This window comes from Xyrauchen texanus, chromosome 32 (assembly GCF_025860055.1).
Source record: "Xyrauchen texanus isolate HMW12.3.18 chromosome 32, RBS_HiC_50CHRs, whole genome shotgun sequence".
Lineage (NCBI taxonomy): Eukaryota > Metazoa > Chordata > Actinopteri > Cypriniformes > Catostomidae > Xyrauchen > Xyrauchen texanus.
Window position 1 is genome coordinate 11,332,424 of NC_068307.1, and position 23,038 is coordinate 11,355,461.

The window sequence follows — 23,038 nt, forward strand, 5'->3', positions numbered from 1 at the left end:
AATGTACTACTCTAGACTAATGCATTTCTTACCAGGTCTTTTTTTGAAAAGCTAATAGGAGGGTCTATTTGGAAGTATGCAGAATAAGAGGCTATGCCACGTCCCCTGGGTGGCAGCATTTATTACTGTATTGTATTAAAAATACACCCGCTATGAACAAGATATTGATCAAACTGGGCAGACTCTGCTTGCAAAAGCGATGCAGAAATCATTCACTGCAATTGCAGCCTAAATTGTGTTTTGCTAAATTGCAGAGTTTTTAAAATCAAATGTAAGACTTTATAAGACCTTTTCCAAAACCTGAACAAATCTAATTAATACAGTATTCCCATACCAAAACAAACCAAACCAACATAATCTAAAAAAATATCATTGCTAACATTGCTTATCAGGGTAGGCTATATGCAAATTTTAAATACCCAAGACATGTTTTCCACACACACACACACACACACACACACACACACACACACATATATATCACATTAAAATTGGTTTACCATACCATTACATAAACAGATACAAATTAGAGGTCGACTGATATTGGATTGTGCTGATTCAATAATGTGAATAAATTAAATGTTCTTAGTATTTTCTTTCTGTGATGGAGAAGGTCAGACAGAGGCTACAAGAGTCCAAATTAAATTAAATTCCAGATGCACTTTATGGTTAGGGAGGCAGATTGAATAATAGCATGTAACTTTTAACTTTAAATACAAACATTTTGAAATACACAGAGGACTCTTATTTTGAAATACTTGTTCTTCACTGCTTCCAGCTGCTCATTCAAACAAATAAGAGATATAAAATGTGTACTCCTACAGTAATCTACAATGTATTACGATATAAACTATTAAAAGTAAACATTGTCATATTTCATCAACACAATATCATCATTATCGACAGTTGATCTGTAGTGATAGTTTGTAATAAATTTCCGATATAGCTTAATGATTTGAGCTGCTCTACAACAGCTGAAAACATTCACAAGCCCCGACGTGTTTGGAGAAAATACAAGAGTGCCACGTTTTCACTTTGAAGGACACAGCACATTAATTTGAAATTTGATAATCGCATTAGGCCATATCACTATTCTTGTCTTTCTGCCCCAAATTTATGACCTCTTCAAATTAAAATAAAAATTTTGTTTATTTAATATTTAAGGCTTTTTATGACCTTCAATTTTGGAAAACTGAATTGAAGATATTTTAAGACATTTTAAGGATCCGCGGGAACCCTGAATAACATAACAACGGCTACACACAAATCAGTGGTGTCTCAGGGTCATTAATTAGTGTGGGCACAGACATTCCTAATGATTTAATCTCAGCAAAAAACACCATTAAGACTTGCACATCCACGTCAAAAAGCTCAAGTAAATGTGAAAGTAAACCACAAATAGGCAAATCGACAAGGGTGTGCATATTATATTATGAATTCGAATAAACAGCATCACAAAACTAATCAAAATTATGACAGATATTTCCAATATTAATCATGAAATCTAATACAAACCAATGCACCAACAACACAACACCTCAACACAATGGCATACAATTAATTGAAATGAAGAACGGGGCACTTTAACTAATAGTACAACCAGCAGCACATTAGAAAAAAGTATTGCTATCGATATTGACCTTGATAGTATGAGTTATCAGAGTGAAAAGAAAATCCAGGTATTGCCCATCCCTAAATTACTGACTGTTTATCTTTCCCTGTTATCCATTTTTAACACACACACAAACACACACACACACACACACACACACACACACACACACACACACACACACACACACACAGAGACAGAGAGAGAGATGAATACATCTCTGTTTAATTTTTTTGTGTGTGAGTAAACTTAAAAGATGCATTGTGTTGTCTGTCACTAAATTTGATGTTCTTGCCGACTTGGTTTGTGATTTGGCTGTTACGGAGCTGAATTGCTTCTTTGGCTCTATTTTCCCCCGTCGTGCACCTGATTGGTTTGAACAATTTGCTCGGCTGGCAGAAAAAAGCATATTCAATCGGTAGATTACAGATAAAATGCTTTAAAACCAGCCGACCAAGGCACTTTCTACTATAACAATTACACCAAGGCCTACCTCAGGTAGCACCAATTAAACTGTGCGTGTGAGAGAGAGAGGGAGCGAGAGAGACAGATAACACATTTCCATCTGTGACCCAAACACCTGGACAGTACATTTTAGAAACCTTTATATACTGCATGCCCAATTATTAGAAAGTGAGTATTTTGACCTTATCCTTATTTCCATGCAAATTGTCCAACTCCAAACCATATAAACTTGAATGCTTATTGGATTCAATAATTTTTAGGTGAAATATATTTGTATAATAAGGGAGGGTGTGGCTCCCTATATCAATGACTAATACCTTATCAAGGTTTGCATAATTATTAGTCAGCTTCATTACCTCAGGTAAAATTGGGCCAAAAAAGAGATTTAACTGGCACTGAAAATTCAAACATTTTGAAATAGCTAAACTATTGATGCTTGACCACTGGGCAATCAAACATTTTGTTGCGAATAGTCAACCGGGGCACAAAAAACGCACAGAAAAGAAAAGGCACAACTTAACTGCAAAAGACTTGAGAAAAATTAAACTTGAAGCTACCAGGAACCCATTATGCTAAAATGCTACCATATTCCAGAACTGCAACCTACCTGGAGTATCAAGAACTACAAGGTGTCAAGTGCTCGGAGACATGGCCAAGGTCAAGAAGGCTGAAACACGACCACCAGATTCACAACCACCAATAAGATTCACAAGTTGAAGCATCAAGATTGGGCAAAGAAATACATGAAGACACATTTTTCAAAGGTTTTATGGACTGATGAAATGACAGTGACTCTTGATGGACCAGATGGATGGGCCTGTGGCTGGATCACTAATGGACACATGGCACCACTTCGAGTAAAGCACCAGCAAGGTGGAGGAGAGGTACTGGTATGGGCTGCTATCATTAAGAATGAAGTAGTTGGACCTTTTTGAGTTGAAGATGGACTGAAACTCAACTCCCAAACCTACTGCCAGTATCTGGTGTGTACTTTCTTCAAGCAGTGGTACAGGAAGTAGTCCTCAGCATTCAAGAAGGCCAAGATTTGTATGCAGGACAATGCTCCATCACATGCATCCAAGTACTCCACTGCTTGGCTAGCCAGCAAGGGCCTAAAAGATGCCAAAATAATGAATTGGCCCGCTTCTGCACCTGACTTAAATCCTACTGAAAACTTGTGGGCCCTTCTCAAATGTGAGACTGACAGTGAGGGAAGACAATACAATAATAGCATTTGGGAGGCTGTGGTTGCTGCTTCAGTGAAAGTTGATCGTTAACAGATCAAGAAACTGACAGACTCCATGGATGGAAGGCTCATAGCAGTTATTGAAAAGAAGGCTGGCTATATAGGTCACTGAATATTTTTGAAAGGCCAAACATTTTATTTAATTGTCATTTTGTGTCACTTATTTGATGCACTTACTTGAGTTAGGAGAATTTATTTTTATTTATATTTGCTTAATAATTGTGCACACTAATGGTTGCCCAATAATTGTGCACACTTATATATTCCCTTGAGAAAGACAAAGCTAACTTTTTCTTTGTTAAACATTCAGGCTTGAGGTTCAATAACATTCTGGATTGACTGAGAGCATTGACTTTGTTCAATAATAAAACTAATCCTGAGGAATACAATTAGCCTAATATTTGGGGTCGCATTGTACACAAAATAAACAAAACCCCACCCAAAAAATTGCACAGTAAAGGGTCAATGTGGAGGGTGAGTTTGCATGGCCGAGGGTTGAGGAATGGCTGGGGGCGAATGAACAAAATCAGCTGGAAGAAGGATAAAGTGGAACCAGAGCTGCAATTCTAGAGAGACAAAAGAAGCCTGTCTGTGTAGGGCTGTCAAATAAAAATTCAAAATTCAGCAAATTAAAAAAAATGCACATTCTAATGCTAAAACTGTGCATTCAAATTTTGGATGTATGACAAGCACTGACAATGACTTCAGATCACTTCTTTTGCAAAAGGCTAGATACATCACAACAAATAAAGCTTAACAGAAAGCAGGTCTCTCAAGATGCATTTTAAAGTTCTTTTTAATTCTAAAACAGCATCTAAAAAACAGCGCCCCAGCTTGAGATGCTGAATACAAACAAAAACAAGGCAAAACTAAGATGTTCGTCTAGTGCAGTTTACATAGAAAAGCAAATAGATGGTTGCAAAAGCGTTCGGTGTGAGCAGCCTCTTACAGTTGGTGGAGGTACTTGGCAATTGCGTCTTGCCCTCTCATAAGCATTTCTCAGATTAAGCAGTATGTTTTTATTGCTTTGACAGGAATGATATTCAACTTGGAAATGTGTGTCTTGAGATTTTTGCATTCTGTTCCATTCTGTTGTGTTCCATCTGATTGAATAGCCCCTGGCCTAGGCCTAGGCTCATAGTCTGAGCCGCTACACCAACAAATTCAGCCGAATACCTCTGCTCTCTGGGAATATTGCTACCCTGCCTACAATTCAAATGAATAAATAAAATATTAATATTTTGCTGTAATTATGAAGCTAATTATGAGTATATTGTGGCATCAGTGCCAGTGTAACACCACGTGGACTGCCTATTGAAGTGTTTCCCCCTCTCATTTTATTTCTTTCTTAACATTTGAGAATATAGACTGACTAAAATTTGTATTTATTTAATGCTTTTTTTTAACAGGCAGGAATGTTCTTTGTAATAATATAATGGTGATGTATGGTTTATGTATTTAAAGCGCCCTCTTGAGGACTAAGGAAACAATGTCAGTTTAAGAATCAGCTGACTTCAAAATTGTAATATTATTTGAAATTTGAATGTAGTTTTTCTGCCCAACTGTCAGCCCTATGTATGTGTGTGTGAGCGTCTTTATGTTTATATGTAGCTGGCTGAAAAACAGTGCATGTTATTGTTTTGTAATACACTGAAACATTTGTATTAAATGTCTGACGTGGATTTTTCACCTGGTCCCCTCTTCCTCCTTTCCATATTGAGAACCTGATTTTACAGTCAATTAAATAATTTGGACAATCCCATATCACTAAAGGAACCGAAAAAATAAAATCCCTTAAAAATAAAAAATCTTGTGGCTCAGATGGAAAATGCAATGATGTTGAAACATGGCAACCCCAGACTGAATGATGGCATTCTCAAATTATTCAGTGCGCTTTTAAAATCAGGACACTTTCCTGAGAATTGGAAAGAAAATCAAATCATTCCAATCTTCAAAAAAGGCAACAAATTTAACCCAAACAACTATGCATTAAAAATGACAGATTAACCCAATATATCCAAGAAAACAAGACTTTACACAACTGTCAAATTGGATTCATGCCAAAACAGAGAACAACTGATCATATATACACTCTGCACTCACTTATACACAAACATGTCCACCAAACAAAACAAGGAAAACTATTTGGGTGTTTTATTGATTAAAAATAATAATAAAAATCCTTTGATTTGGTTTGGCATGATGGATTGTCCCTAAAATGTATTCAGAGTGGGTTATGTCGAGTTTACACTACATGATTTTAAGCCCAATTTTCGCTCGCCGACAGTTTTGTGGAAATCGCCAACAGAAGCCTGAAATCGTGGGCAATCTATGAACTATCAAATAGAGAATCGCCGACGTGTTGCCGATGTCAGCGAGATATCTAGAATGTTAAATATCTGGACCTGTCTGCGACTCCAAATCGTGCAGTGTGAAATATGTTTTGACTGAATACAACAGCAGCGTTGAGAGAGCAAGAAACAGGGCACGGGAATTTTCAGTGGGAGGAGTCCTGATGTACCTGCATCAGGCTGCGGTATCAAGAAACTCTAATTGGACCGAAGAAATGGAGGAAAAATTTGTGGAACGTTGGCAGGAGCACCAGTGCCTATTTGATGTTTCCTCTGAACTGTACCACATCCGGGTGGAGAAAGAGAAGAGTTGGAGAGAAATTGCCAATTCTCTTGGACAGTCAGGCAAGCAAATAGGTAGATTTTTAAGTAGGAGCTACTTTTTCATATTGTGACCAAATAAAATATATGATGCCTTGACACATGTACATTTTATGTAAAAACATACATATACAATTCTGAAATGCATAACATATGATCATGCATTTGTTTTCGTATCTCTTATCACTTCTCGCGTGTACTCTGTTGTGAAACGTAATTTGGAGTCCAGGCAGAGTTATCGGGGATTCACCAATAGTGAAATGTCTTGTAATGTGTTCACCCCTGTTGCGGATTCGTAGTGTAATTTGAAAATGCTACGACTTCAGTGACAAGACAGACAGTTTTGTAATATGAACTGTACCACGATCCGACGTCTTTGAAAGTTGTGTAGTGTGTAGGAGCCATTAGGGGGAAAGGTTTATGATTTAATAAAGTATATGTACAAAGACAACAAATACTGTATTAAAATAAACAACAGACAAACTGATTATTTCAGCCAGAATAAGGGAATTTGTCAAAGCTATAGCCTAAGCCCAACTTCATTTCATATGTATATCAATGAATTGGCCACAATGCCTTAAAACTCATGTAGCCCTGGACTCTAGAGGACAGAGAAATAAAAAGGATTGTATAAGCTGATGACCTGCAGCTGCTATCACCTACTGAAGAGGGATTATGTGAAAGCCTCTCAATTTTAGCAAATTACTTAAGTAATTGGGCATTACCAATCAACCAATCAAAAGTGATAATCTTTCAAAATAAACATAGTCTTCAAGACAAAAAAGTTTTTCCACAGGCTTATTATAGTATAAATCCTCTTAAGATCCTTGCCATTTTTGGGGATTTCCGCCTGGATTTGGCCTACCCAAATTAAAAAGCTTCCCATTCCCACATACTTTGGCCTAAATACACAGTTTTGGTGTCATTTGACAGGAAACCCTTTGAAGCTGCATAAAACACTGCTAAAAATTAAAAAAAATTAAATATATGTTGTCTGAACAGTAATAACCCTCTGTGGAGCGGAGGGGGGGCGCGGCCGATCAGAATATCGCGCGCCCGGTCCCCAATCGGCCTGATGAGGCGCGCGAGGGATAAAGGCCGCCGGTGACGATGGTTCGAGAGAGAGAATTATGGGCATGTCCGTCGTGTGTGTGTTTGTTTATGTGTTTTGGTTTAAGTTTTCATTAAATTATCATTTATATTGACAAGCCGGTTCTCGCCTCCTCCTTGCCCATCCTTGAGCTATTTTACATTGGTGCCGAAAGCCGGGAGGGAGGAGGGATGCCCGTCGCAGAGTCCTCGACACTGCCGCCCACCCTGGGGAGCACCGCTGCCATCTTCCGGGTTACGGAGTAGCCCGACCGCCCGGATCGCGGGAGCGGTGCGTCGTCCGCGGGGCAAATGGGGACTGGATAACCCGACTGCCTGGAGCGAGGGAGCCGCTGCCGGGGGCGGAGGAGTGCCCTGCCGTCCCCCGAGACGCGGAGGGGTCGAGGGAGACCGCCGTCCGCGAGGGGAGGAGGGAATAATCTCTCCGACCGCCCGGAGCGGTAGAGCCGCTGCCAGGGGCGGAGGAGTGTCCCCATTTGCCGCCAGAAAAGCGGAGGCGCGTTCTGCCCGCTGGGGGTCGAAGGTGTCACCGGTTTGCCCGGGGTTGGAGCGGCTGTCGTCCACCTGAGTGTGGAGGAGTGTTCGAGGACCACGCGACGGTACATCAGAGAACCGGTGAGTGAGTTTTTTTCTCTCTCTCCTCTCTCTCTCCCTTTCGCACCGTGTTGGCCTTTTCCCTCGCCTATTTTGTTGTTTGTTTGTTTTTTTTTCTCCCTCCTCTCCTCCCAGGGTGAGGAAGGCGGGGATGACCACGCGGGACGCAAGATACACCCCGCCCCAGGGATGGGGGGTGTACGTCATGCCGGTGGCACCCGGCCTGAGATAACGCCGGGAGGAGTGTGGAGCGGAGGGGCGCGGCCGATCAGAATATCAGCGCCCGGTCCCCAATCGGCCTGATGAGGCGCTGCGAGGATAAAGGCCGCCGGTGGCGATGGTTCGAGAGAGAGAATTATGGGCATGTCCGTCGTGTGTGTGTTTGTTTATGTGTTTTGGTTTAAGTTTTCATTAAATTATCATTTATATTGACAAGCCGGTTCTCGCCTCCTCCTTGCCCATCCTTGAGCTATTTTACATTGGTGCCGAAGCCGGGAGGGAGGAGGGATGCCCGTCGCAGAGTCCTCGACACTGCCGTCCACCCTGGGGAGCACCGCTGCCATCTTCCGGGTTACTGGAGTAGCCCGACCGCCCGGATCGCGAGGAGCGGTCGTCGATCCGCGGGGCAAATGGGGACTGGATAACCCGACTGCCTGGAGCGAGGGAGCCGCTGCCGGGCGGAGGAGTGCCCTGCCGTCCCGAGACGCGGAGGGGTCGAGGGAGACCGCCGTCCGCGAGGAGAGGAGGGAATAATCTCTCCGACCGCCCGGAGCGGTAGAGCCGCTGCCAGGGGCGGAGGAGTGTCCCCATTTGCCGCCAGAAAAGCGGAGGCGCGTTCTGCCCGCTGGGGGTCGAAGGTGTCACCGGTTTGCCCGGGGTTGGAGCGGCTGTCGTCCACCTGAGTGTGGAGGAGTGTTCGAGGACCACGCGACGGTACATCAGAGAACCGGTGAGTGAGTTTTTTTCTCTCTCTCCTCTCTCTCTCCCTTTCGCACCGTGTTGGCCTTTTCCCTCGCCTATTTTGTTGTTTGTTTGTTTTTTTTTCTCCCTCCTCTCCTCCCAGGGTGAGGAAGGCGGGGATGACCACGCGGGACGCTAAGATACACCCGCCCCAGGGATGGGGGGTGTACGTCATGCCGGTGGCACCCCGGCCTGAGATAACGCCGGGAGGAGTGTGGAGCGGAGGGGGGGCGCGGCCGATCAGAATATCGCGCGCCCGGTCCCCAATCGGCCTGATGAGGCGCGCGAGGGATAAAGGCCGCCGGTGACGATGGTTCGAGAGAGAGAATTATGGGCATGTCCGTCGTGTGTGTGTTTGTTTATGTGTTTTGGTTTAAGTTTTCATTAAATTATCATTTATATTGACAAGCCGGTTCTCGCCTCCTCCTTGCCCATCCTTGAGCTATTTTACACCCTCCTAAAAAAAGAGGCGCTTTTTGATTTTTTTTATATAAATTCATTTTTGAAAGTGTATAACTCAAGCCCTGTAAACCCTAGCAGCAAGCAGACAGTTTTGGCTGTTTCCACTAGATGTCAGCAAATACCTGAAAAAGGAATTTCGTCTGTATCATGTTTTATTTAATATCTATTTCAATTTATTTGAAGGGAGGAATATTACCTTTATTTGGTGTACTTTCCGCCTACCCAAATCTAAAGTCTCCCCATACCCATATACAGTGCTATAAATGCAAAATCCCAGTGTAATTTTACAGAAAACCCTTTGTCATTACATAAAACACTGTTGAAAGTGGTAAATATGCGCTCAGGTGTCTGGTGAGACAGCGTCTGTGTGTTTTATGACGTAACCTACCTAGTGATCACTTCACAGTCAGGATGCAATATCACAGCCCCTGATTGGTCTATTTGATCTTGAGAGACATTGCCGGAAAGCGGAGGGTCTAAGCTTTACGGCAATATATGCTTTATCCGGATCGGATGTTTACATATTTTCCTGGATTGTTGAATATCATATAACATTACTTTGTGGTGTTTCTGCACTCGCGTGACATATCGAGGGATTACTTGGGCACACAACCACAGAAAACACTGAAAAATGGCTCATTTTGCAGAGAATAACCTAAGGTAAAGGATTATGTAGCATTTGTGGCTAACTGTGCTGTCTAGTGCGAGTAGCACGGCAAATATTCAATAATTTCACTTGTATGTTTACAAATGTTGATTGTATACTTCATGATTCATTCGAAGTGTATTAGATATGCGATTATACCTCAATAAAAAGACTTATTGGAACTTCTTACTGGCAATGAGAGCTTTCATTTGATACATGGTTTGTACATGTGCGTCATATTTGAGCGATATGAGAAATATGCGTATTCAAAAACGCACATAATTATGACACGACTTTTGATGGGTGGAACTATGTAATTTATTGTAAATAAGTTACTTAGTGTAAAACAAATGCCAAAGTGATGCATATCTCAAGAAAGTAGACATTCTAAGCTTTCAAATGGTACCAGATATGAGCTCATAACTCCTCCGCATACATAGAAAAATTGGAAGTACATTATTACTGACGTAATTTTAAATCCCGGATCCGGGATCGTGGATTTTAAGATGATAAGAAAATCACTATTTAAATTCTCTACTAAACTGTGGCTGAAATTGAGTGACAGTGTCATCAAACTCATACATATGTATGGCAGAGAAATCTGGAGCCATAAACATAAACTGAATTATGAATCCTGGGAAAAAAGTCCAGTTGAAATTTTCCACCTTGAATTCTGTAAAAAATATTCTGGGAGTTCACAGAAGTGCTTCTGACCTGGGCTGTTGGGCAGATTCCCTCTTTTGACTGACATTCAAAAGAGAGCCAGTAAGTTTTGGTTCCACCTGTCAGATTCTTCCCCAGAATATCAGCATCACTGTGCATTTATACACAGAGCAGCAAACCCAGAGCGTGACCCTTTACAGTATTTAGTGGATAAACATCAGCTGCATGTATCAATTCAATGCAGGCATGCAAAACTAAAACGAATTTAAAATGAGTTGAACAGCCCTAGAAGAATACATTCATCATTGGCACAGAAAACGCAATCATAGAGGGTGAACTTCACTTTCTCACTGAGTGCAGTAAATATGAGAACCTCTGACACACATATCTTAAAGTCATGGGACAGATACTGACTGAATTCACCAGAATGAGTAATATAGAGAAACTCTCACATGATCTTGAGGAGAACGCTGAATGTATAGATTTAGCAGCAGAGTATGTGTCCTCTTGTCATGATCTAAGGGAGAGAGGGTGACCCCTCACTAAATACCGAAAATGTCAATTTGATTTAATGTTACTCATTGCTCTCTGTAGTTACTTCTCTTTACAATATGTGCACTTGCCTGTATGTTGTTTTAAGTATGTAATATTTTTTTGTTTATTTGTATTTTTTATTATTATTTATTTATTTGTATTACTGCTACTACAGAATGCCTTGGTAACATTGTATGCAGTCATGCCAAAAAAGCTCATTTGAATCTGAGAGAGAGAGGAGATGAGAAATATTCAGAGAGCATGATTTTGCAGTAGAGCCTTAGAGACAGACCTAGCGACCACTTGATTTTTGACATCTCAAATGTGATATGCTAATCTGAAAAGAGCTTAAAGAAACTGTTCAACCAAAAATGAAAATTCTGTCATTATGTACTCATCCTCAACTTGTTCCAAACCTACATGACTTTTCTTTATTCTGTTAGACAAAGGGAAAAACATTTCTGGATCTGGGCTGTTGAGCTGCAAAATGACAAAAAGCACATTTACAGTATCATAAAAAATAGTCCATACAACTTGTATGCTATAGTGCAAGTCTTCTAAATCCACTGTGTGTGACAAACAGACCATTATTATTAAGTTATCATACTATTAAAATCACATTTCCGATTGCAAGTTTGTATATGGCTTGAATGTCAGTCTGTTTATCACAAAAAGCTATCGTATGGCTTTATATGGCTTCAGACTTGGAATATAGTGTAATTGTCATATGGACTATTTTTATGAAAATCTTTATGGTGCTGGTCATTGTACAGCTCAACAGCACTCGGTCCCCATTAACTTTCATTATATGGAAAAGATTGGCCAGTACATTCTTCAACATTTCTCTTTTTGTTTTCCATAATAGAAAGAAGGTCAAATGGGTTTGAAGTGACATTAGTGTGAGTGAATGATGACACAATTTTCATTTCATGGTGAACTAACCCTTTAATACCTGACAAGGTAAGTGGAAAATAAAAATAACTACATTTTAGAAATATAGTCAGTGGTTTTGAAGCTGACCCTGGAACAAATAAACCACAACAGAAAAATCCCCAAAAGAGAAGTGAAATGGTAATGAGAGGACGAACAGAAGAAACTAAAAAATACAATGAAATAAATAAATAAATGAAATAAAAATAAAGACTGAAGAGAGATGATATAGGAAATGTGTGCGGTTTTCTCTGGGGTAGTGAGCTAAGCATAAGCTGACAGCTGTAAAGCGTTCTGTCATCAAAACCACCGAGTGCAGCCAGTCCCACACAAAGGCCAAGGACACAGAGTTCTCCTTCATTCACTCTTTCATCTTCATTCCTCTATCTCCCTTAAACTCCCCTCCTTTTATTCTTTCATTCCTTTAGTTTAAGCCATCAACCGGTATTCATGGTGAAGAATGGCGGGGTGAGTGACGGGGGAGAGAGAGTGAGACAGAGAAAAAGAGAGAATGAGGTAGTAGAGAAATTCTGCAAAAACATTCATAAAAAGAATTTGTTGTGTGTGTGTGTGTGTGTGTGTGTGTGTGCGTGCACACACAATATACAATATGTATCCATGGGTGTGTTTCCAAAGACTGCGTTAATAAAAATAAAAACAGTTTACAGAAATTTTAAAACAATGATGGATAGTTCAAAATGCTTTCATTTATTTTGACAGATAAAAATAAGTTATCGGTTCTTTTGTGTTTCCCTGCAACAGATACATTCCGAAAGTAACCTATGCTAATAGGACATAGAAATGTCGAAAAAGGAAAACGAGTCCCCCTACAGATCGGGAACGAAAATTAAGAGAAGGGTAGGACAAGTGTAGTGCTGTGGAATAATTAATAGGATATTGTTCATTAAATCTGTTGACCGCAGTGTCTATTGTGTTTTTCACATTGTGAGAGCAGAATAGAAAGAATAAAAGAGTGATATCTTATCAAATACCAAGTTTTACAATATTTTACTGAACAATAACAGGGAATCTTGAAGTTTGTTATAAATGCAATGTGGGGATACATCCTCTACATTGTGGGAACAGTTCACCCAAAAATGAAAATTCGGTCATCATTTGCTCACCCATATGTTGTTATAAACCCAAATAACATTCTTTCTTTTGTGGAACCCAAAAAGGAGACGTTAGGAAGAATGACAGCCTCAGTCGCCATTTACTTTAATGGATGGAAAAAAATAATCAATGCAGGTGAATGGTGACTGAGACTAACATACTGTCTAATATCCCCTTTTGTGTTCCACGGAATAAAGAACAACGGGTTCGGAACAACATGAAAATGAGAAAATAATGACAGAATTTTCATTTTTGGGTGTATTATACCTTTATAAATGTATAATAAATGGACAATAGAATGTTGAATTAGCTGCATTTAAAAACAGCAGAAGACAATTGAATGCCCCCATCAGGATTTAAAAACAAAAAGTATGCACTTTATACATTTATAATGTGTTTTTCAAATACAGGAAGAGAAAGAGAGAATACAGCCATTGTATGTGTGTGCGCGTGTGTACATGTGTCTTAGCACCTCAGCTCTAACCAGTTTGAGTCACACTCATTGCTTAAGACAGGAAGTGTGTGTGCGTGCGTGTGTGTATTTGTGTAAAGCAGCCGGAGGAGAGTAATGCCTGCTGTCTAAACAGTGACCATTACCATTACTATTGTCAGGATGATGTAATCTACATCTTTCTACATCACTTCAACCATATGGCCACTTCCTTTGTTTACTCTAAAACCACACAGTGTAAAAAAAAAAAAAGGTAAAATAAAATAAAATAAAAATTATCTGACAAATCATTTCCTTTAGAAACAGATGCAGCTTTCAATGTTCTTTAAAGCTTTTCAAAGCACTTGCATTAGCCATATTCTGATCCAATATGGTGCATTTGCAGAATTCTTAAAGGGCAGCACACTATTTGTACCAACTTACCCATCTGAATAAAGAGCACTGGAAAGAAAGTAAATCTGCCGGTCTGGAAATTCACCGCCTTCTGTCCTGAACATATCCTATTCTAGTGCAATGTGCAGAGTAAACGAAAAACTGGACCCAATGCCATGTCTTGTTTCCAAAAAAGCATTGTGAGAGAGTGTGCTTTGAATGCAAAACATATACAGCCTGAAATTTACAGGATTGCCCTTTAAGAACAGAATCTGCAAAGCTTTTTACTTCTTTTCTTATTTCTCTCTCTTCCTCTCTGAAAGGATGCAGAAATGGTCAGTGCAGGTGTTATTTTCTAGTTGGCCCAGCAGCTCTCCAGGTGGACAATATGCTTGTCCTGCAGTCCATTATATGCTGCACATGCGCACACCTGTGAACTTTGCAATGCTCATAACACTCCATTTTGTTAAGAATAGGGTGCAGTTTGAAGCTCTATCACAGTGTAACTTCAATAGGAAAAACACACTTTTAAATATTCCCCCCCTTTGGGCCAAATGTAAATGAAAAAGGATTTGTCTGTACGATGCAACCTGGGGCAGGTGCCTCATCTTTTACAAACAGCCAGACTAAACACGTGTGAAATATACAACAGAACTGCAAGGGGTGATTGACCAAAGTGAGTCGAAAATATCTGAATGAGCATGCTGGGAAAACGTGCCCTCTTTGAAACTTCAAACCAAGGGAGCAGGGGTGAGTCTTCGGTAATCACTGACAAATATTGGGTTCTCTGTGTCAGGCATCACACCAGAACGTATGCACGGTGGGTTTTAAAAAACATCTGCTGCCGAAGCGATGCTCAGTTTGGACAAAGTCACGCTCATTTACCGACCAACTTTGCAAAACAAAAATGAAATTTGAAATGTGGCACATTCAGACTCATGCAGAGTTTTATCAGGGAACATATTTCCATAGTACTTACCATGGCCAGATGACAGCAGGGTATCTACAAGTGAGAGAAAACAGAGAGACGGTTAGAAGCAGAACATTTACAAACAACACAGACAAGTACACTCAGTCCTCAAGGATTCAATACACCAAGCAGACTATGAAATGAGGAAATGTAAGGACATGTTAAACCTAGCAAAACACATTCAGACATCACAAGAGCAGGGAGAGATTCAATTTATAATGATATTGCTCTAATTAGGGCTGTGTGATATATTGAATATTTAATATATATTTACCAACATTTTGCTAGTGATATAAGGTTAAGCAACATCATGACAGTTGCAGTGTTTTTAAAGGGATAGTTCACCCAAAAATGAATATTCTCTCAAGATTTACTCACCCTCATCACATCCCAGATGTGTATGACTTCCTTTCTTCTGCAGAACACAAACAAAGATTTTCAGAAGAATATCTCATCTCTGTAGGTCCATACAATCCAAGTGAATGATGGCCATCATAAAAGTAATCCATAAGGCTCTAGTGGATCAATCCACATTTTCTGAGGTGATATAATAGGTGAGGATGAGAAACAGATCAATATTTTAAGCCCAATATTTTTGGGGCAATTCGCATTCTTTGTGCATATCGCCACCTACTGGTTGGGGCTGGTTAAAGGTGAAGATTTATCTTAATAAAATACTTAAATATTAATCTGTATCTCACCCACACCTATCATATCAATTCCAGAGATATGGATTGAACCACTGGAGTCATATGGATTATTTTATACAGACTTTATGTGATTTTTGGAGATTCTGCTCACCATTCATTTGAATTGTAAGGACCTACAGAGCTGAGACATTCTTCTAAAAATCTTTGTTTGTGTTCTTCGGAAGATAGTAAGTCATACACATCTGGGATTGCATGAGGTCGAGTAAATGATGAGGAATTTTCATTTTGGGTGAACTATTCCTTTAATGTGCTTTTTATTTTGGCCTAGGTTTTTTAAAGAAAGGCATGAGAGCATTAAGAAAGATGTTTTGATTTTGTTACTCTTACTTCAATAACAAAAATTGTGTTAGAAATGGTTGCTAAGTTTGGTTCATTTTCATGAATCAGTTTAATTTATCATTTTCAATGAATAGAATCAAATCAATCAAAATCAAATCACTTTATTGTCACACGACCATATGCACAAGTGCAACAGTGGGTGAAAGTTTCACCCACTGTTGCACTTGTGCATATGGTCGTGTGACAATAAAGTGATTTGATTTTGATTGATTTTGATTGAGAAGCAAAACTCAAGATTAAAAAATGTGTTTGTGTCATCACAAATGTCTTTTTGTTTGTTTTTTACAGAATCTCTTTGTGGCCTTTTTTGATATATTAAAATGTTTTAAAAACATATGTAGGTAAACATTGTTGTTTATTATCATATATTTTAATATGGCCAGATTTAAATGAAAATAATAAAATCATCTAGTGTTAATTTAATCCAATTTTGTTTTTTGTTTTTTTTTACAACTAGGTATAAAAAGTACCTGCCACCTAGCCCAGGAATTTGCACTCCAATAGTCTGATGGATATTTAAGACAAACTGTGCCTCTAATGTTGCTGCAGTGGCTTGGAGTGCAAAACAGTGTTAAAATGCTTTTTTTCTGCACGTACAACAGAACTTGTTCTAATCCTTCTTTTGACCAACTTTTTCCCCATTCTGTTTCCTGTCTCCACTCTTAATATTTTCTTTTAATTCTTCTTATAATAATAAATAAAAATTAATATACAGGTTGATTTCCTCAAAGTCATTTGGTCACAGTTAACACTGGGGTGTTGTGATAAAGGTTAAATCCAGATTAAATTAACCATGGTTTTACTATAGTTATATGGTCTTAATATAGTAATATAATAATGGTAACTATGATTTTACTACAAAATACCATGGTGATACTATAGCTACTGTAGTAAAACCATGGATAATCTTTTAAAGGGTTAGGGTTAGGTTTAGCGGTAGGGGCTGGTGTAGGGTGGGACTCTAAATAAACATTATAAACATGCTGCAATGATTCTCCTATAATGTATGTTAGTATTTTATGTAACTAACGCTATTTACAATTAGTGCAATTAGCTGCTTCCTTTTTCTTTTTAGCAAGTCCCATTTCACTTTCTGTGCAGAATGGGGAAAAGGAATCCAAAGTCTATGAAGCAACCCAACTTTGTGCAGCTTCTTCTAGTTAAAAAACTTCCTTCACCTCTTGAGTATGAAATCAGTGTTTTAAAGCATGTAGGAAAGCAACACAACATGGATACATCACTCAGCAAGCACAAACAATTCGGAGTGCTGCAGGTCTTCTAAATAATGTCTTGGTTGTTCTTTTATTCTACATGAATAACATTCTCTCATTTATTCAGTATCTCATCCCTCACTGCTGCAAATTTAGGCAGTTCCTCTATGTTCCCTAAGGCTCACACAGACACATTTGGCACACAATCTTGGAATTTTGGCATGGATGCAGAATCCGACGCTGTGTCTGAACTCTCACCCATGCCTAAACCTTGTAGCGCTCACTAGGAGATGACTAACATTCACTGTTTCGATTTCAGACACTCAGCACGTGTGGTGCAGACATAGCCAACTGTAAAGCATTAAGGAACTTGTCTTTACCCCAAACAAAATCTTAAAAATAAATACTTTCATAATTTGAATAATGAACTAAGAAATTCTCAGCCACTGATGATTCATTCAGGATGCAGACATGTGTTTTAATTTAAGTTCAGTTTAGGAGCATCTGCCTGAAGAAAACAATTAAATAAAACATTTCCAGCATTCCAAAGACTCACTCAGCAATTCCTGTCTATACACTGTCTCTTCCCCTGAGTCACAGAGTCACTATTCACACAATGTTAAGTGTGCAAATCATTCTCACTATATGCCTATGTAAGCATTCTCTCACACATCTCTGAACAGAAAGGTCATTTCAATGTATGCCTCTGTTTGAAAATACAGATGATTTAGGTCATTGTTCAGTGGTGATTACGGTCAATGCATGCTGTATAAAATACTCAAACTAAAGGCGTCGCCAATGTTTCTTATATATAAATCCTGCAAATAATGTTTCAGGAAATATTTCAGTGTTTAAGTTTTTGTCATTCTTTTTGGCCTAAACATGCCTCCTTTCTACATAACTTATTTTAGATAGCCACTTTGTCATGAAACTATATGCCTAGTGAAGTTAATTAAAATTGTGTTATCACTCCCATAGACAGCAGGCAGTAAATATAATTTTATTTAAAGGAGATGTTTGTGTACATTTTTGTGGGATCATAGCAGCAGCAATTCAACAAATGATGGTTCAAAGATAAGCAAGTAAATTGGGCATATATCAATGTGTTTTCAAATACACTTTCTGCATTTAAATTAAGAGCCGACACAGCTCTCTGGATTATAGTCCTATCAAAGTATGCCATCACATGGTAGTCTACTGCATCCTTCACAATTGTGGACTCAGAACTGACTGGCAAGATCAGGAATTGCACCGTGCAAATTGCATTTTAACACTAACTTATTGACCGTGTTTGCACCTTTACCTAATTTGCATTATTCCCTTAGTGAAACATGAGCCAAAACAAGACAGCAAGCATGTGGAAATACATGGCACCACCAGCGGCCACAATTAATTCTTAGTGATTTCCACCATTTCATTCCATTTGTAGCAATTCTCATTTTGTGATGGAAACACAAAGTCTCCAAAGATACTCTTCACACATTACTAATTTCATTGTTATAAATCAACCGAATACAGACCAATGTAATTAAGATTGTGGAGCTAACAAACAAGCAAATGTATTATAAAAATGAGAATCCCATTTGAAATTCAAGAGAAGTAATGCACCCATCACAATACTGCTGGGTCTTGTTAAAACAAGCAGAGTGGAGAGAACGAAAAAGAAGAGGATTTATAAGAAACATATTTCCCAACAAAACACTCCCACAACAAAAACATGAATAATTCATTGTGTGAATAGCACCAGACAAAATTCTGTTCCACATGGAATTCTGCATTAATTGGAATGAGAGTAGTGAAAAGTAGAAATTTCCATGTTCCTCCATGTATTTCTTGCTACTGGTGAAAAAGCTGAAAAGTTGGCTTGATTCAAGTTAATTAGTTGTATGATTATGAGAAACAATAATGGACTTCATTGTTTTGTGCCATTTGTTTGTTTTGATTAATTATTACTAATGGGTTGTGTGTGGAATTATAATGAAGTAAAATGCTCTTGATTGCTTAAATGAGCCGAAGTGCACTGCTGAGGGTTTAGGCTGTTAGAAGCAGTGACAGCTTCCAGACAGTGGAAACAAACATCAGACTGCAGAATTGTTTGTGCTCTGGTTTAAGCATTGCATTTTTGATGCAATGCTTAAACCATGTGAAGAGCTTCACTAGAACACTTACAGCTGAGTTTTGTTTTCTATGCTTGAACATTAACAAATTGTTTTAATAATTTTTTTTTTTGACAGGAGAGTTAGAAGATAACAGGAAATGATGGAGAGAACAGGGCAAAAAGCAACCTGGTCTCACAATACTATACCTAAATATTAGCAAAATATTTTTTACATGGCTTGTTGTACATATCGATGCAGTATCCTTGTGAAATGAAAACTAGAGGCGCTACAACATCCATAACTTTGAATCTCTTTCACACAAATCAAAAGAAAAATGGCACATTATCAGTTCATAAACACTTACTTTTCACCCTCTTCCTCACACAATGCTATCTTTCAACATCTAAAAAGTTTTACTTGCAGAGTATGTGAGTCGACACATGAGTCGAAAGTGTCATAAAAGCACCACAAAATGATGCGGTTGCTTCAGAAATTGCTTTTAACATGTCTTTTAATAGCTTTTTATGACACTATTGGTGAGGTTAAATATTTAGAGTAGGGAGGTAAGTATTGTTGATTTAAAATATAATAAAGCATGAACCTTGAAAAACGCATTTGTTTGTTGGAAAAATGTACATGCTTTTAGCACCACAAAGTGGTAGGTAGGCTTGGGATCAATGTAATTTTCAAGTATCAATAATCGGAACATTTTCTTGATGATAATCAATATACAGGTATACAGATATTTTCAGATATAAATAGGACTGCACATTGTACAGAAGTCTTTGTCTTTTAAAAATGTCTCAACACAACTTTGGTTAAGTGTGATCAGCTGGGTTAATTAAAGGGAGTTGCACATAGGATGCATCTGGTGGATGCCATGGCGCACTCTAAAATTTGAAATTACTATTTTGTGGTTTGACAGCTTGAATGAAAGACCTATTCAATGCTACATACAGGAATATTGCATAATAAAAGTCAACATTTTGAATTGTTCAGTTTGCACAGTTCCACCAGTGGCACTTTGTAAATTATTTGGATTGCCATCATCTTGTAATGTGTGTGATACCTGTGTCTTGTTCTTGTCATGACCAGCTTCAGTAAATATTATGTGCCCCCTTGTGGTCTCCCAAAGCTTTTACGTCAGACTAAATTGAACGGAATGCAACTGGCAGTGAATTGAAAGCACACAAAAAATTATGCTTCTAATTTAAATGTCTGCTGATGTTAATATATCGACGCCTCAAAAATGTATAGATAAAATAATGTTCCGAACAATAATCGATATATATCGATATTTCATGACATCACTACAAAGAGTCTATTTTACCTCAAAACTGTTGTGATACATGTAAGCAACCACATATTATTATTTACAAAAAAGTTTGAAAATGTCACATAATTTTCATAAAATCAGGCTGGCACACAACCCTTTCTCTCCCTTTAATGAGACATCTGAGCTTGTTTGTCTATCACACTTTTTGAGGGTTCAGGGGGCAATCATGGAGAAACTTTCTCAAAGAGTCCTAACAGCAAATGTATTCATAAACTAATCCAATAAGGATGTTTAGCAACAGTAAAGTCATAGGCATGTGTATATTCTGCTAAATGTAATCCACAGAAATTCCAATGCTTCTGTTTTATATGTTTATAAACAAAAACAATCCAAATCTTTAAATGTACCAACTGGAAACTGTTCAAGTAACCCCAGGGTTTGCATACACATGTGGAATCACTGCTTGGTTAGACTTTTTCCATGGACCATGTTGTTGTTGAATTGCGATAGATTAAATCAGGCTTCTGTCTCTTTGTGACCACCACATGTAGGGTCTAAGTTTGATTTTCTAACTGATGTCCTAAGTGACCAAAGAATAACAGCCAATCTAATAACCAATCCCAGTAGCTCTGAAGGCTTCAGTCATATTATCATATCACTCTAAGCCTTTCCAGTTGTGGGTGCAGCCTCTCACAGTCATGTGACACACTATAAAAAGAGGTAATATTCTGTAGGTGTGACATGGTTAAATCCGACTGTAGAGCAGATCAGGAGGATTTCACACATTCAGCGAGGTAATAGGAAACACAGTCTCCACAAACACACACATATACACACAGATGTGGCAGAGGTAGCAGAACAACAGAGGGATGCACGTACAGCACAAACAGATTGTGAGGGTAATTAAATTTCCTGCTACCACATTGAGGCTCAAATGGTCTCCATCAGTGGTTCAATCAGCGGCTGCTTCTGTAATTTCCCCAGCTGGACTCTCACATCGTCTTGCACATTGAATGGATGTACCCTGGCCAATGCTTATAACACAGCAAAATACTCAAGTACAGAACTGCCACTTACAATGCTACAGTAGAATGCCGTGATAAGAAAGGACATGGTCTGTTATACCTGTTGTATAAAGTAGCAAGAATAGAGAACAATGGCAAATTTACTGTAAATTTCTCAGCTATTGCATTTGAAAAACATTATAGCATTGTTGATGATTTTTTTGTTTATTATTATTATTAATAACGCCAGGGTATTATAACACACGCACACACACATACAAAATGTTATAATTGTACACTTATAATTAAATATATATAAAACGTTTACTGGTTTTACGCCGCTAAATAAGGCAGAAACACGTAAACGAAACATCTGTGAAAAAGGTTCATAGTATAAAACAATATAATATTTATTCAAATGGTATTCATTATAGTGTTTCCTAGTTTTATTGATGGAAATAAATGTAAAAACATAAATGCTGTTTACTGATGTCACCTTAATTGAGATCAATGTAGCTTTACAGACACTGAAAAGTATCCACAGTATAACTTTCAGGAACAATGGTTTCAAAAAATTCTGCAAATTTATTAAACTGTAGAGAGGGGAAGTGTCATTCTGGCAAGCAGAGCTGAAGATTATAAATTATTATAATGCCACATGTACAGTGCCACAGGGACAAACGTTTCTGACAGTACAAATGTTTCTTGGACATTCTAAAACTACTGACAAAGAAAAGTGCAACATTATGGCCTGGAATAATGGGGTTGTAAAAGCCACCGTTGTGGATACTGTGTATAACTAAAATAGTACAAAATCTGCGATAGTTCATCCAAATATTCTTTTATTCAGCTGCATAGAGACTATTAAAAGCCTTATGGTCAAATGTAATACACCCTGATTCTCAGCACAATGGACTAACTAGACACAACTGGTGCTGATCCAGACTTTTGGTTTCAATAACTTCTACAGATTAAGATAATGTAGACATTTGGCCATATGGCTTCCTGATTTTTGGATGAAAGTAAGCATAAATTCTTGCAAAGCTAAGATGTTCATAACATGCCTGCTTTGTCAGGGGCAAATTAATGCAATGCTTGTAAGACATTATTCTTTTTTGATACAAAACTGCTGATGAACAATATTTATAAGCAAATCAACTGAACCTCATGTTATTAAGTTTCAGCCATGAATGTAATATTACATTCCAATATCCTGTGCTTTTATTTGTATTTTATACTTATGTTTGGTGAAAATGTGAGATATATTTTCTTGCATCAGTATTAATGTGTGACCAGTATAGACAAGCTTCTCATCTCTTCTGAGAGAAAATCAATTTATGTTTTAATGTCTATACCACACATCAGTGCATTCTGGCTTTGCTGCATTAAATATTTTCCATTGTTTTTATAAGCATTGACATGTTTGAGTGAGTGTTTGTTTATATTAAAGTGCTTCAACGTGGAAATCATTGGCTAATTACAAATAAAGGGTAATCAGCCACAGTATGTGAGCAAATGTTACACAGCCTATTCACAGGCACACACACTCATCAAGCGTAGGGTCAGTGCAGGCAGGTCACGTTAGTTAAGCTTGCAATC

The 23,038-nt window shown here is 38.4% G+C and overlaps 1 protein-coding gene across 1 annotated transcript in view; it reads right to left on the reverse strand.

Moving 5' to 3' along the window:
• The window catches only part of cdh4 (cadherin 4, type 1, R-cadherin (retinal)), a 324,629-nt gene that overhangs the window by 177,565 nt on the left and 124,026 nt on the right, over positions 1-23,038 (reverse strand). The window contains exon 3 of the mRNA XM_052101106.1: positions 14,810-14,833. Coding sequence (XP_051957066.1) covers positions 14,810-14,833 — 24 coding nt within the window. The remainder of the gene's footprint in view (positions 1-14,809; positions 14,834-23,038) is intronic.